Raw genomic sequence first — 14,253 nt, forward strand, 5'->3', positions numbered from 1 at the left:
CGCCTTTCGCGCCTTTCGCAACTAGCAGGAAGTGGGACGGATCACGTGACGCTTTGTGACCCAGCAGCTTTCCCGCCACGAAGAAAGCCCGCCTTTTCCGCGCTGAAACTGGCAACGCGATTGGTCGACAACGACGTCAGCCTCGCGCCACTTCTTAGCGGCGAGCGCGAGAGGACGACCAGCGACTTTCCGCCAGCAACAACACGGTCGCATTAAGTATACGGCTATATTGGTCGAAAAGAGCCGAGCACTCGACCTCCTTGGATTGTGGAGTAAAATCCCTTCGCCAGTAGATATGGCGCGCAAAGATTACCCGGCGGAGAAAGGTAGGAGTCGCTCAGCAGTAGCAGCAGCATGGCTTTGGCTGCAACAGGTTGGCCTAAACAAGTCCTGGAAACTCATTCTCACGATACACTAACACCCGAAAACAAAATAGATTTCCTCAATGGTTTCATTGTAAACGTCTTTTGATTTTTTTTTGTCATCAGATTTGCGTATTGTAGTCACATTGTGGTGCGTGCAAACATGTCTAATGTGTTTCCAAAAAAAGTGTCTTGGAAAATGGACGTGTGATCAAAAGAGTACCGAATGCGTCTTGTCAAAGTTATTCATACTTGGCGACCACCAGCAAGTTTAGTAGTCAGGCTTCGTTGGTGGTGGTTATGACTGTTCCGTGACCCGGATGAGACCTCAGGAACAAAGGGAGTAGGCATCTAAGCGAGCGCATGTCCACCCCAAGTCACTAACCGCTAAATTACTACTTGGCCACTTTGACTTGCCCTTTCTTCTCCTCCTCACTCTTGTAACAATGCGACATGGCAAAATAGTTTGACAACAAATGTTCACTTGTTTATTTAAAAGACTAGGTACCGATTCACAATTAACACTAATAGAGCTAAGTTAGCATGTTAGCCAACTTATGTATGTTGTAAAACTCACTTTAGTACGATTTTTCTGTCTATTGCGTAATTCGACGCGCTTGTAAGCACCTGAAATGTATACATTATAACACCAGACTCGCAGTAGATGTAGTGGGTTTAAATTTTAGTCCATGGTTGAAAGCGTAGACTCCAAATGAGTTCGATTTCCCGGTCAGTAGTATTTTCTGCGCATGCTGCACCCCGAATAGCCTGGAAATGAAGTTGACGTACAAAAGATATTCACTGCTTTATGTGTAACCCACACATGCGTTTGACCTTAGATTTTCACCAACACCGATGAAACACATTCATATAATCATTCAACTACTGGTAAGGCCTTTGTAAAAAAATAAATATAAAAAAGTTTGCACCGTTCCGAACATTCACTTTTAGATTTGAAACAGTAGCAGCACTATTTCTCAAGGCGGAGTAGCCGCGCAGGGATATCGGTGGTGACGAGCCGCCAAAGCCATGTGCTGCTTTGTTTACAAAAACATCATCCAGCTCAGAAACGCCAAAGGTGCGCTGTGAGATCCCAACTACGTCGTCAAAGTGAGTGTTCCGCTTCCATACTCGGCCCTATAGTCGTTGACGCTCTATTGTGACGCGGGACTCAAGGTTTGTTAGTACTTGCAACGCTTTGAAGAAGTGCGCCTCCCCTCCCCCCCCAAAAAAAAACATGGACCCTGAAGTGAGCGCGTATTGTGATCCTCATCCGGAAACAGATTCGCAGTATTTAACCTCGAAACCTGCGAAAGAGAATAACGAGCACAGTGGCTGTTCAATATTTTTGTGCCGTCGGTGGTCGTTTTAATGCGATAGTGACTAAGGATGCCATGTTACTCAACAAAAGGGGGGGGGGGTCTTCGTCGCAGAACAACAAATTAGCTCCCAGCATGGAAGCCCACTGCAGCTCCTCATCAACAATCTTTAAGGGCTCCACTTTCACTGTAATATAGCCGCACATGAAGAGTCAGCAATGTTTTCTTTTCATCCGTGTGTATGAGTGTGTGTGCGTGACTTTAATGTGGCTTGTGCGTGTGTGTAATAAGAACAAAATGTTCCTTTACAGAGAAATGCAAGAGATTCTTGCAGGAATTTTACTCTGAAGATGACAATGGGAAGAAGGTGTTCAAATACGGCACACAACTCGTGAGTACATGTTGGATAATATTACAACTTACATGAATAGTTTATGATCATTGGAGTTTTGATGGAACATTTCTAATACCTAAAGGTTGTATACATTCAACTATAAAACAGCTGTTGGGGAAGTATGTATGGGGTCCGACTATTGGGTGAATTCTTTCACCCCAGAATATGTTTTCAGTGATTTATTCGCTTTTTTGGTGGAGAAATAAAATAGAACTTGGGTATTAACTGGTGCACACCAGTATTTTTTTTACTCGGATTCCTCGAGGACTCGTTTCACCTCAAATTGGCAGATTAATTGGCTATTTAAAAAAATGTGTACGGCCTAATACCATGTTTGACATAATTGAAAAAATGCTGGAGAGAGGGGTTTAAAGGATCCATCCAGCCATTATCCAAGCTGCTTATCCTCACAAGCATCGCAGGCGTGCTGGAGCCGAGCCCAGCTGTGTTCAAGCTGTAGGCGGAGGGGTACACCCTCAATTGTTTGCCAGCCAATCACAAATGCTTGCAAAAAATGTATGCTCTTGTCGCTAATTTTGGTGGGGCTCCTCCAGGTGGCGCTGGCCCACCGAGAACAAGTCTCTCTCTTTGTGGACCTGGATGATGTGGCTGAGGAAGACCCAGAACTGGTGGAGAGTGTCTGTGAAAATGCCAAGCGCTACACGGGCCTTTTTGCAGACGCCGTGCACGAACTCCTGCCTGAATACAAAGAACGAGATGTGAGCGTAACTAGCAGCGCCGTGGTTCGTGTGTCTCCATACTAATAAATGCTTATGTACAGGTTGTGGCCAAAGATGCCCTGGATGTGTACATTGAGCACCGACTGATGATGGAGCAAAGGTCACGTGACCCTGCTGAAACGCGTGATGCTCGAAACCAGTACCCGGCGGAACTCATGAGGAGATTGTACGTTTCAGTTATTACAGTGAACACACAACAACCTGAATTTGTCGCTCTTTCTTTCATGAAGACACCAAGGCAGTGCACTTTTTTTTTTTGTTAATCTCTTTCACGACCATCACTCACACTCGCCAAAGTTCCAATTGTTTCCTAATGCAACCTTAATTGTGTTTAAATTTGGAAGTTCCACTGGATTGTTTAGTCAAGGTGGAATCAAATGAACGGGTTCTCTGAACCATGATTTCAAATCACAGACTTTTTTTTTTTAAGAAGTCAAGTGGAATCAAATGAACTTGTTTTCTGAACCATGATTTCTCTCTACAGCGAGCTGTACTTCAAGTCTCCCAGCACAGCAAAGCCAAAAGTGGTCCGTGATGTGCGGGCCGACAGCATTGGGCACCTAACGACGGTCCGAGGCATCGTTACCCGCGCTACTGAGGTCAAACCCATGATGGTTGTGGCCACGTACACGTGTGACCTGTGTGGTGCTGAGACATATCAACCGGTAAGACCCACTCTTTGAAAATATCAGAGCCGGAACTGAGGCACCATGGTCTTGCTGTCTTTCAGATCCAGTCGTCGTCCTTCATGCCCCTTGTCATGTGTCCCAGCCAAGAGTGCGTCACCAACAAATCTGGAGGTCGCCTCTACCTGCAGACCAGAGGCTCCAAGTTTGTCAAATTCCAGGAGCTTCGCATCCAAGAGCACGTAAGAAAATTAGTTTTATGGCTTTTCAGTGCAGGTTTGAGAGTGGGTTTTTTTTCTTTCTTTAAATTCTTTGTTCAACTTAGTTGTTAGTTTTTGTTTTAGCTTTTATTTATTTATTTTTTGGATTCAAAGCGTCGAGTGCTAAAATAACAGTCACAGTATTATTCGTAAACTGGAATTATGGGGTCCTTCTTTCTATACGTCCGACAATCTTTACAGCAAAATATTAACACAAAATCAAAAACATGACTTTGACAAAGATGGAAAATAAACATTTCCTCTGTACTTATAGTCTAGTTACCTTTAGAAACTAAAATTAAACTTAAGCTGTCGTTTTTTTCTTCAACTCTGATTTTTAGATTATATTCCACCACCCACAAATGTATTTATTTTTATTTGTTGACATGAACTATTACTACAGAGTGACCAGGTGCCTGTTGGTAACATCCCAAGAAGTATGTCTGTGTACGCACGAGGTGAAAACACACGAGTTGCCCAACCGGGCGACCACGTGGCCATTACAGGAATATTCCTGCCGCTTCTGCGCACCGGCTTCAGACAGGCTACACAGGTACTGTGGACGCATCTTTTCATTTCATTCGCCAATGGGGTTAATTTAGATATCTTCTGACAGGGTTATTTTTTTTCCTTAGGGTCTTCTGTCTGAGACTTATATGGAAGCCCACAGCATCACGCTCATGAACAAGACCGAGGACGATGAGCTTGGCAACGAGGAGCTGAGTGAAGAAGAGCTGCGCGGCATCACTGGTGCACTCATTGCGTCCACGCGGTGTGATGCGACGTTACTTGATAAACAACAAAGTGTGACGGGTTTTGTTGTTTCTCTTTGTAGAGGAAGGGTTTTACGAAAAACTGTCTGGCTCAATTGCGCCTGAGATTTACGGCCACGAGGATGTGAAGAAGGCTCTGCTTCTGATGCTGGTGGGAGGTGTTCAACAAGCTCCTAAAGGCATGAAGATCAGAGGTGAGTGCTCGCTCCTATTTAGGCCATGTTTACTCTGCTTAGAATGACCTTAACACCTCAAGGTGAACAGCATCTGTCAATGTTTGTGGAATGTCCCACCTTGACACTCGTCTTGCAATGTCCACCAAGGTACCATCAACATCTGCTTAATGGGAGATCCCGGAGTAGCCAAATCCCAACTCTTGTCCTACATTGATCGCCTGGCTCCCCGCAGTGAGTGCACAATATCATTTTGAAGTTGTTAATAAGCAGATATTGCCTGCATGTTTATCAATAACCCTTGTCGTTGGTCTCAGGCCAGTACACGACAGGCCGAGGCTCCTCGGGTGTGGGTTTGACGGCGGCTGTGATGCGTGACCCGTTAACGGGCGAGATGACCCTGGAAGGCGGAGCGCTCGTGCTGGCAGACCTGGGCGTGTGCTGCATCGATGAGTTTGACAAGATGGCCGACGCCGATCGCACAGCCATCCACGAAGTGATGGAGCAACAGACCATTTCCATTGCCAAGGCAAGCTTTTCTTGTTTTACAATTACACTTGATACGTGTGAGAAATCCTAACGCCCCCCCCCACACACACACACTAAACAGGCTGGCATTATGACCTCCCTGAACGCTCGCTGCTCCATCCTCGCCGCCGCCAACCCGGCGTACGGCCGCTACAATCCCAAGAAGAGCATCGAGCAGAACATTCAGCTGCCGGCCGCGCTGCTCTCGCGTTTCGACTTGCTCTGGCTCATCCAGGACAAGCCGGACGCAGACGCCGACCTGCGTCTGGCCCAGCACATCACCTACGTGCACCAGCACTGCCGCCAGCCCCCCACGCACTTCACTCCCATCGACATGAAGCTCATGAGGTGTGTGTTGGCTGCAACTAACAATTTTAATCATTCATTAATAAATATTTGTAACTGCTACATTTCCATCCTACATTAAAAAGAAGTACATTATTACAAATTGACCATGCCAATGTGGATTTAAAAAAAATTAATTGAAAAATGTGTTCAATTTTACTTGCAAATATGTTTGAACGCACTCGCGAATACATTTGATCGGACTTGGAGCGAAATGCTACAAATGTTTCTTCATAACACCACAGACTACTTATGTGTAAGTTAAAAAAAACATTTTGGTTTTAACCTTTGGCCTACAGTCTACCAATATGTTAAAACTGAAGTATAATTACTTACGTCATAGAGTAGATGTGTGGAGTAATGAAGGCGATTGGAGTGAGGCTTGTTTTGGTGTGCGTCGTAACGTGTCTTTGTCCAATGTCCATTACCCGCAGACGTTACATTTCCGTGTGTAAGAAGAAGCAGCCAGTGGTGCCTGAGTCGCTGGCAGACTACATCACCGCTGCCTATGTGGAAATGAGGAAGGAGGCACGGGTCAGCAAGGACACCACCTTCACCTCAGCCCGCACCCTCCTCTCCATCCTCCGACTCTCCACTGCGCTGGTGAGAACACTGTTGGCATAATATTAATATTGCGTACAAGCGTTCAAAATTTCAATGACCCCAATATGCCTTGAGGGGTTAGGGTTCACCACCGTGAGTGGAACTCTCGTAAAGTGAGAATCCCTTTATAGGCATTAATAAAGTCAAATCAACCATGGATTATGAAAGAGACTTTTATACTTCAGTTTGTCACAACTTTGGGTTCCACTACATTTTGATGCATGTTTGTATTTTCTTCCCATATTTGTTTGCAATTTTAGGTTTTAATTTGTTTAAAGCATCCCAGGAGTGATACAACTACTTTTTTCCCCACCTCGCCTAAAGCATGGATTGTTCCCCTGTGATAAACGGAGGTTGGCTTTCTAATTATTGAGCCCGCATGTAACAATTCTTCAATTGGTTTCATCAGTGGTTCAGTGTGAGCTAAAGTGCTTACAGTGCAGGTAGTGATAAAAAGCCAATCTACTGCGCCGTGAGCACTTCTTTCCCACGCTGGACAAAAAAAAAAATGATGTGAATCCTAATTTTGCTGAGACCTTTTCACATGTGCTTTGCCCCTGGCTGCAAAAAGTGCTGTTTGTGCAGGTAGTAGCATCATGGACCTACTGCAAAAACAGCACTTGCTGTAGCTGGGTGGCCGTGTGCTGCACGTTTATGTCCACCAGGTGTCAGACTTCTTCCATTCCTTGAAAGGTTAAACTTGAAGAATGGTCCGAGTACAATCAGCTTTGCAGGGTGGGCAGTCAGCCCGTGTGCCAGCTGTGCAAACCCATGCAAAACTGAGTGTGCTCGGAAGAAACACGATGATCCCGTTGGGGCACGCAAAGAGACTAGCTGGTGTTGAGAGGCGGAGACTTGGGCAATTGCCGGCCATCCCAGAGGGCATTGCACTTGTCTCGGTCTGACAGTGCCGGCACAGCGCAGCCGACGTCATCAAGAAGCGACCACAACCGATTTTGTTGCAAAGCGGTGAGGAATGATGTCAAGGGTTTTTGTTCCTGACGCCTTTCTAAATCATTCTTTGTACAAACATTGTTGGAATTAACCCTTTGTCAAATAAGTATAAATAGAAATTTGTCTTTCTATTTATTCTAATGAATCTCATTTCTAAACGTTAACTGGAATGGAACATAAAATCCACGTTGCGTACAATATTTTGGCCAGGATTAATGTTACTACAATGATGTAAGTGGTGTTACCATGTTTTTTTTTTTTGGTTACACAGGAATCGACACATTCGGGTCTCCAGGCAGAGATTACATAGGAAACAAATTTTGTGAAATGTTTTGGGTCAATGGCAAACCATTTTTAGGCTTTTTTTTTTGGGTTGCCACTTTAAAATCAAAAGATTGCATGTGACATCCTGGCTCTGTTGATGTAGATCCGGCAAAAAATCTAACTTCTATTACCCTGGTCCTATCCAACTAAATGTGGAAATAGAAACCTAGCAGTAACGTCACATTTTCCTGACTTTGGGAGGATGTTTTGCTAGCTTTAAATTGTTGCTAATCACTGCCCCCCCTTTCCCAATTTCCTTCCCTGGCTCTCAAAATCTGAGCATTTAGCGCAGATTCGTTTTCCTAATGCCTTCTCCCCGCGCAGGCCCGCCTCCGCTTGATGGACAGCGTGGAGAAGGAGGACATCAACGAGGCCATGAGACTGATGGAGATGTCCAAGGATTCGCTGCAAACTGACAAGTCAAGCAACACGAGGTTTGACGACAACCTTTTGATGAATGCAGACACCCTGCGCTCTTAACAAGTGCCCGCAGGTCCCCCCCGACCTTCAAAAAAATTTTTTACGGGGGTCTCTCATAGCAGTAAGAGAAACTGCATGTGCTGGAGGAAGCTGTAAAGGTATTTTATAGACGGAGCAGCAATGAAATGGCTCACCCTCTATTCGATGCTTTTTGAGAAAACTATCCGGCAAAGTTACTTTTTGGCTTGTCCGTAGAGTAGTTGAAGCCAAATTGAGAGCATATTTTGGTCCTCCTGTCGTCCACAGGACTCAGCGTCCGGCCGATGTCATCTTTTCATTGGTGCGTGAGCTGGCCGCAGAGGGCGCGGCAGGCCGCGGCGGCGTGGTCCGCATGTCGGAGGCCGAGCAGCGCTGTGTGTCGCGGGGCTTCACCCCCGCCATGTTCCAGGAGGCCCTGGAAGAGTACGAGGAGCTCAACGTGTGGCAGATCAACCAGGCTAGAAGCCGCATCACCTTTGTATGAGATGCTCACATAAATGCTTTTCCTGCCGTTCAGAATTTGCCATTAATAGATGAGCTAGCAGTTTTCCCCTTGAAAGAATTCCACTACAGCAGAACTTTTGAGTCTCATCCACATTCCAGTGCTTCATTGAGTAAATCTGTATATTTTTACACATTGGGATGCAATGTCAACATTGATTCTGTTGTTGTGACACAAAGCTATAATAAATCTATCATTTGCTCATTCCTCTGCTTTGTTTGGATGATGGAAACATTGCTCAAATGAACAAACGGTCGCATAAAGGACAATTAGTACTGCGCAAGGTCCAGCTACCAATTACACGTCATTTCAGAGTTTGTTTCGAATACCCTGCAGCACTTTTTGTCCAATCAAATGTAAAAGACAGACGTTTTTTTTTTTTTTTTTTTTTACTTAAAGGTGTACTTAATTAAACTTGTTTACACATGCATTCAAAGGTTGTTTTTTTTTAGGTCACAAATTTAAAGTTTGCCAATTTGAGTACTGCAATTGATTTTTTTTGTTTGTATTTTTAATTAGTTCTTGTGAAGTATAACTACTATTCACAGAAAGCATGACAGTAATGTCTGAAATCATTGACTGGATAGAAAGTTGTGGCCCAAGAACAGGGCTTGATAACTTACACGGACTCCACGTACAACATTTTGATTTAACCCAGCCAATTAGTGGTATAAAATTAATTAGTTTTAATCTGATATATTTTTTTAGAGATCTTGTTAAATTTAAAATTGTCCAAATCCTCAGAAATGAGCCTCGTGTATGTTTGTTTTGTTATTTTCAAATTATGTCATTTATAAAAATCTGTGCTTATTTGGGGAAATAATCGACATTTTGACCACTTTTCTGATACATCTTACGGGGACCAAATTTGTAATGTAATCATAATTTACATTTGTGATTTTCTGACCTGTCAATGTGAAATAATGTCCACCTTTTGAATAAAGGGATGGAAATTAAAACATTTTCATCTGATATTTTAGAAAGTTGCCAGATGAATTGATCATTCAAATCATTTTTAATTATTATAACTGGGTGCTTGCAATTTGTCCATCTGAAATTGACATTGCAAGTGTCACGTGACAAAATTGTAGTTAGTCTCTTAAAGCTCAGGAAAACTAGCAGGTGTTGCCACATGTCAGAAATAATAAGCACTTTTTAGGTGTAGACTCATCACCCGTAGATTTTAGGTGGCATGAAGTTGACGTCTTTGATTTTTTTTTTCTTTTCTTGTCATCTTGGCAAGTATATTGTGTTAGTCGGCAGCATTTCCCTCCCAGTTGCACTTTTCTCAGCAGGTGTCATGGCTATAATGGCCTCCTTTCCACCCTGACTCCTCTTTTATTGGCTGTTTTTTGTTTTTAATTAACGCCAAAGGCCTCGTGTATAAAAGTGTACTGACAGAAAAGGAGGTGTGCTATCGGATTCGGTCCCACAAATGGAGGCATCCTATTGGATAGCCGCTTGAGGTTTAGGATGACCTTGACTCACTATTTAACTTGCCTGGCACATTCCGAGCTGCGAGAGACGGCTTCTTGACCCCGGTGAGTGCTTTGAATGCATTTATTGTACTTTATTCACTTGGATTGAATACTTCATGAAACAAAATGTGGATTATTATGCTTGTCGTTTTAAAATCTATACGGACAATAATAAACATACACCGTGCAATAAATACAAAATAGCATTTGCATGGTCATTTTTTAAAGACAAATTTGTTAATTGCCATAGATACATTTTTATAGAATATTATTTATTATTATTTATTATATTATTTATAAAATTATGATTTGATGAAGAAAAGAGTCATTTTAATATAAAATGATCACATATGACTTAGAAATGTAAAGTTTGTTAACCTTTATTCAAAATGTTTTTTTAAGGCAGAAGTTGCAGTGAATTTCCAAATGCATTGTTTTAAATACAAAGTTGATGTTGATTGAATGACGTTATATTAATTTCATATTTTCAAAGACATATTGAAACTTGATGTTTATTTTGAAACTGAAAGTTTGTTATACCCAATCTGCCCTCATTTTCTCATGTCATGTTTTCATGACAATCATAATAATAAAGATAACAATGATAACACATGTAATTTTGTAAATGAATTCAGCAACTGTTATTTCAGAACTACAAATTACATTAAAAGTTATAAATTACAACGCATGGTCAAATTAAAAAGTGCAAGACTTTCTACATCAAACTTAAATACAAACAAATGCAAATATCTCAAAACCAATGTGCAAGAAAACAAGTAAATACATCAGTGTCAAAAATACATTTAAGCACACAAAGCCAGATGAATTGATTGATTTTTTCCTGATGAAAAAAAAAAGAATTTGCTGTTGCTGGTGTTATCAACTGTTGTTCCCAATATAGTTTGATATCTCTTCTCCAATATATTAATGATTAAAAGATTTGAATGGAATATAATAAGTTGTGATGATGACATAACCAAGTCAATAATTGAAATAAAGTCAGTCATTATTACATTATGGTTGAATAAACCATCAAGTACGTACTACATGTCGTATGTCCACGTCCTGTATCTTCTGTGTTTTCTAAATCGCTTCAACTTGTTGTTTTCAGGGGGCCAGATGATTTCCTCATTGTGTTTCTTGGCGGCACTTAGCTGTCTAACATGGCTTCCAGGTAAATTAGCATCCTTCCATGTGTCACAAATCTAATCTTGTCAATAAAATGTTTTGTTCCCTCTGGCAGGGTTGCTGGAGGCCAAATCCTTGCTGAGCACCATCCAGCAGGAAGGTAACCTCATCACTTGATCTACTTAATTGGTTCACCTTCCGATCAACACACTCTCTGAACAGGAATGGTTCCGGTCAGTGACGTTGGGATTGATGCGCAGAGAGCCAACGACTTCCTGAGCCACTCCAGGCCCAAGCGAAACGTGGACCCCAAATGGTACCAAAACAACCCGGACTTCCAGGCCTACTACCGCTACTACAGCAGCATCGGACACACCGAGGGGGTAACACACGCACAGAAATCCAGATCTAGTCGTGCAATTCTTCTTGTTTTTAACAAGTGGTGAGGACATTATCGCAGGACATGAAATGTGAGACCACACATGCTGAAAAACACATATTTGAACAATGTGGGACTACTTATGCTGAACATTTAATGAGGGAACACACACGGACACGTACACATACGTAGAAGGACCACACACACGCACTCACATTTTTTATTTTACTTAGTGGGACTGAATGTTGAGAGACACAACTTCAGAGCATAAATACTAATATTTAAAATATGTTTGATAAATGTTTTGACCCACAGCTGTACGAGATTGACAAGTTGAGGCTGTTGTACCAGCAGATGAGGCACTTGGAGCAAGTATATGGCCCCAACGCCTCATACTTCCAGAACAAGTTGGGGGTCCCTCAAATTATGTGCGACCCCACCACAGACAAGAAGTGCAAGGTGGTCGCCCCTCCTCCCCCACCGCCCATGAAAGGTGTCCCCAGGGCCACCGAGCCGCCGGCCACCACACCTCCTCCCCTTCCTCGTGCCCCCGCCATCTCCCAGGCGGATGTGCTCTACCTGTGCAACACCAAGGACCCCCTGTGCAAGCCCCACATCGTCTACCTGCCTACCGGCGCCGTGCCCGTCCTCTGCGACCCGCGTTACCACCCCCACTGCACTCCCCAGAAGGCTCCGCCCGCCCCGGCCGTGGCGCCCCAGCCGCCGCCCCCTCCTCCAAAGAATTATGCGCCACCGCCCATCCTCATCAAAAAGTCTTACCCGCCGGCGCCCATCCGCACATTTAAAGGCATGGAGGTCGACTGCGACCCGTACTGGGATCCCGACTGCCTCATCGACCACCCACCCAGAGCCATCAAGGGAAAAGTTATGGGACCCCCACCCCCTCCGCCGCCCCCACCTGTAAAAGAGGAGGAGGAACCTGTAGAGGAACCTGCGCCACCTCCAATCCAGAAGAAGGGTTTCCCCTTCCCTTTCTACTACCCCCAAATGCCCTATGACCCCCGTGATGATCTGTACGACCCTGCTCGCTTCCAGTACCCTCAACCAGAAGCACCTGCAGACGAGCCCAAAGACGAGACCCAATAAGGCGTCGGCCTTCAAAACTAATCGGACTCTGGTTGAAAACGTTGCATGTTGATGATGAAGCCAATAACCACATTTTTACAAGTGTGTGGTGTGAAAATATCCAGTTTCACTTGATTGATCTGAAAATTGTAATTTATTTACCACAGTGTATCTATGTTCAGTGACACAAAGAGACAAATACTACCCCACGAGATGTCAGAAGGTCCAATTAACCTGTGCGGTGCTTGCCATTCATCCAACAGAATAACTTTGTGTTCAACTGCACAGGCCCAGATTGCATTTGTGAGTAAACTTAGACGAGATAATCACCATTGCAGTAAACGTTTTTGAAATTCGTTGTTGTGCTGTGAGATTTTCTAGTCAATAAAAGTGATTTGGCTCAGATAAAGGTTGGGAAACACTGTTCCTGAGACCACATACACAGGGTTAGTTTTTAAAAGATATCTAATCCAAGCTCACCCTCCCCAAAAAGATTGATACTTGTAGGAGCCACACTTTAGCTTGTTTTTGCACTTGCAGCAGATGGCCAAACGGGGCAGTGTAAATATTCTCCTAGTCCTTATAATGACCCCAGGTGTAGGTGATTGAGGTCGAAGGTCATGTGGTTTTTACCAATGGGCCTCGGTCACTGGGAGACTCAGTTATTCGGATATTTAGGACTCTTGCACAAGTGTATAAAACATTATCTTCCCAATTTGTGCCCATTTTGGTCATTAAGTGACATTTTGAGAAGAAAGCAACCCATACTACACCGGGAAAGGAAAACTGTGTGGACAATTGCATGGCTGAGGGACAAGTGCGTAAAAACATCTCCCATGCCCATGCAGCGATTACTGGGACAGAGGTTAGTCACTACAATACTTACAGACTATAGATGCAATAAGATGTTGGTCAAAATGAAGCTCCTTAACTTATTTCAACATAGTTCTTTGGTACTGAGATGCCACAAGATAGCAGCAAAGCATTCTGTTTTTCTTAATGAAGTTCCAAATGCACATTAATGTGGTTCCTTGACACGGTGATGTCACAAGGTAGTGCCAAAGTACTATGTTTGGGTAAATACAGCTCCTCGGCTTACATTGATGGCCTTCCTCAGAACCACAATGGCATCAAAGCATTGTGTTTATCTGAATGAATCTCTCACTTTAATCTAGTTCCTTGGGACCAAGAGGCTACAAGATGGCAGCAAAGCAATACGTTTACTGTGCCTTGATTACAGGAATAGTGAAAAAAAAATAATATTCTGTCAAATCTTTCATTAGAAACTTTTGAGAATGTAGCAGAAAGCTGAAATACATCAGATGACTTGTATTGTGACACTTCATTGGATTTTGCAATTGTGTGTGTTTAAAAAAGAAAGAAAAAAAAAAAGCACTTTGCTGGACATTGCACAAAATCAAATTGGCACACATGATGCTATAGTTATGCTCCAGAAAGTAAAAGCACATGTCAGTTACTGATTTCAAGGACACAAACTAAAGTAAATGCATTTTCCCATCCTCACAAATAAGCATTTTGGTAAGTCAGTTTTATATGGATATATATATATATATATGGATCGCTAAATAAGGGCTAGGGAGCCTTTCTCCTGAACGAATGAGTGTTTACCATACCATTTGTGTTAAATGCTTCGTTTTTTGATAATCAAAAGCTCACATGAGCCTTAGGTCACCCAGCCTTGAGTAGAGCATTAAGCAAACAATGTCATTTATTGCTGGTTGTGTTTTGGCTTCTCCCCTTGAACACTGCATGGGGTCATTAAGTTGAGTTCCGCTATACATTTATAAGGTGGAAAACTG

At 43.2% G+C, this 14,253-nt stretch overlaps 2 protein-coding genes across 3 annotated transcripts; both read left to right on the forward strand.

Annotated features, from left to right (window-relative positions):
• The first annotated feature begins 97 nt into the window (after window positions 1-97).
• mcm7 (minichromosome maintenance complex component 7) lies at window positions 98-8,568 on the forward strand. Its single transcript, XM_085906102.1, has 15 exons — window positions 98-326; window positions 1,993-2,072; window positions 2,630-2,794; window positions 2,857-2,981; window positions 3,300-3,480; window positions 3,546-3,683; window positions 4,105-4,254; window positions 4,337-4,451; window positions 4,537-4,668; window positions 4,798-4,881; window positions 4,965-5,176; window positions 5,258-5,523; window positions 5,955-6,123; window positions 7,726-7,835; window positions 8,128-8,568. Exons 1-15 carry the CDS (start codon window positions 296-298, stop codon window positions 8,342-8,344), a joined length of 2,175 nt encoding a protein of 724 aa, XP_085762228.1. The 5' UTR covers window positions 98-295; the 3' UTR covers window positions 8,345-8,568.
• A 1,144-nt stretch (window positions 8,569-9,712) lies between these two features.
• On the forward strand, window positions 9,713-12,750 carry and4 (actinodin4). 2 transcript variants are annotated; one of them, XR_015065485.1, is made up of 6 exons: window positions 9,713-9,903; window positions 10,952-11,014; window positions 11,084-11,128; window positions 11,191-11,351; window positions 11,663-12,535; window positions 12,616-12,677. XR_015065485.1 is itself a non-coding variant. In XM_085905771.1 (5 exons), the coding sequence occupies exons 2-5, from the start codon at window positions 10,960-10,962 to the stop codon at window positions 12,452-12,454; spliced, it is 1,053 nt and encodes a 350-aa protein (XP_085761897.1). In that variant the 5' UTR covers window positions 9,713-9,903; window positions 10,952-10,959; the 3' UTR covers window positions 12,455-12,750. The 2 variants fall into 2 exon arrangements, 1 of the variants encoding a protein (XP_085761897.1); XM_085905771.1 differs by having other exon boundaries at window positions 11,663-12,750.
• The last annotated feature ends 1,503 nt before the right edge of the window (window positions 12,751-14,253 follow it).

Source organism: Syngnathus leptorhynchus, chromosome 2 (assembly GCF_054491065.1).
Source record: "Syngnathus leptorhynchus isolate UIUO chromosome 2, UIUO_Slep, whole genome shotgun sequence".
Classification (NCBI taxonomy): Eukaryota; Metazoa; Chordata; class Actinopteri; order Syngnathiformes; family Syngnathidae; genus Syngnathus; species Syngnathus leptorhynchus.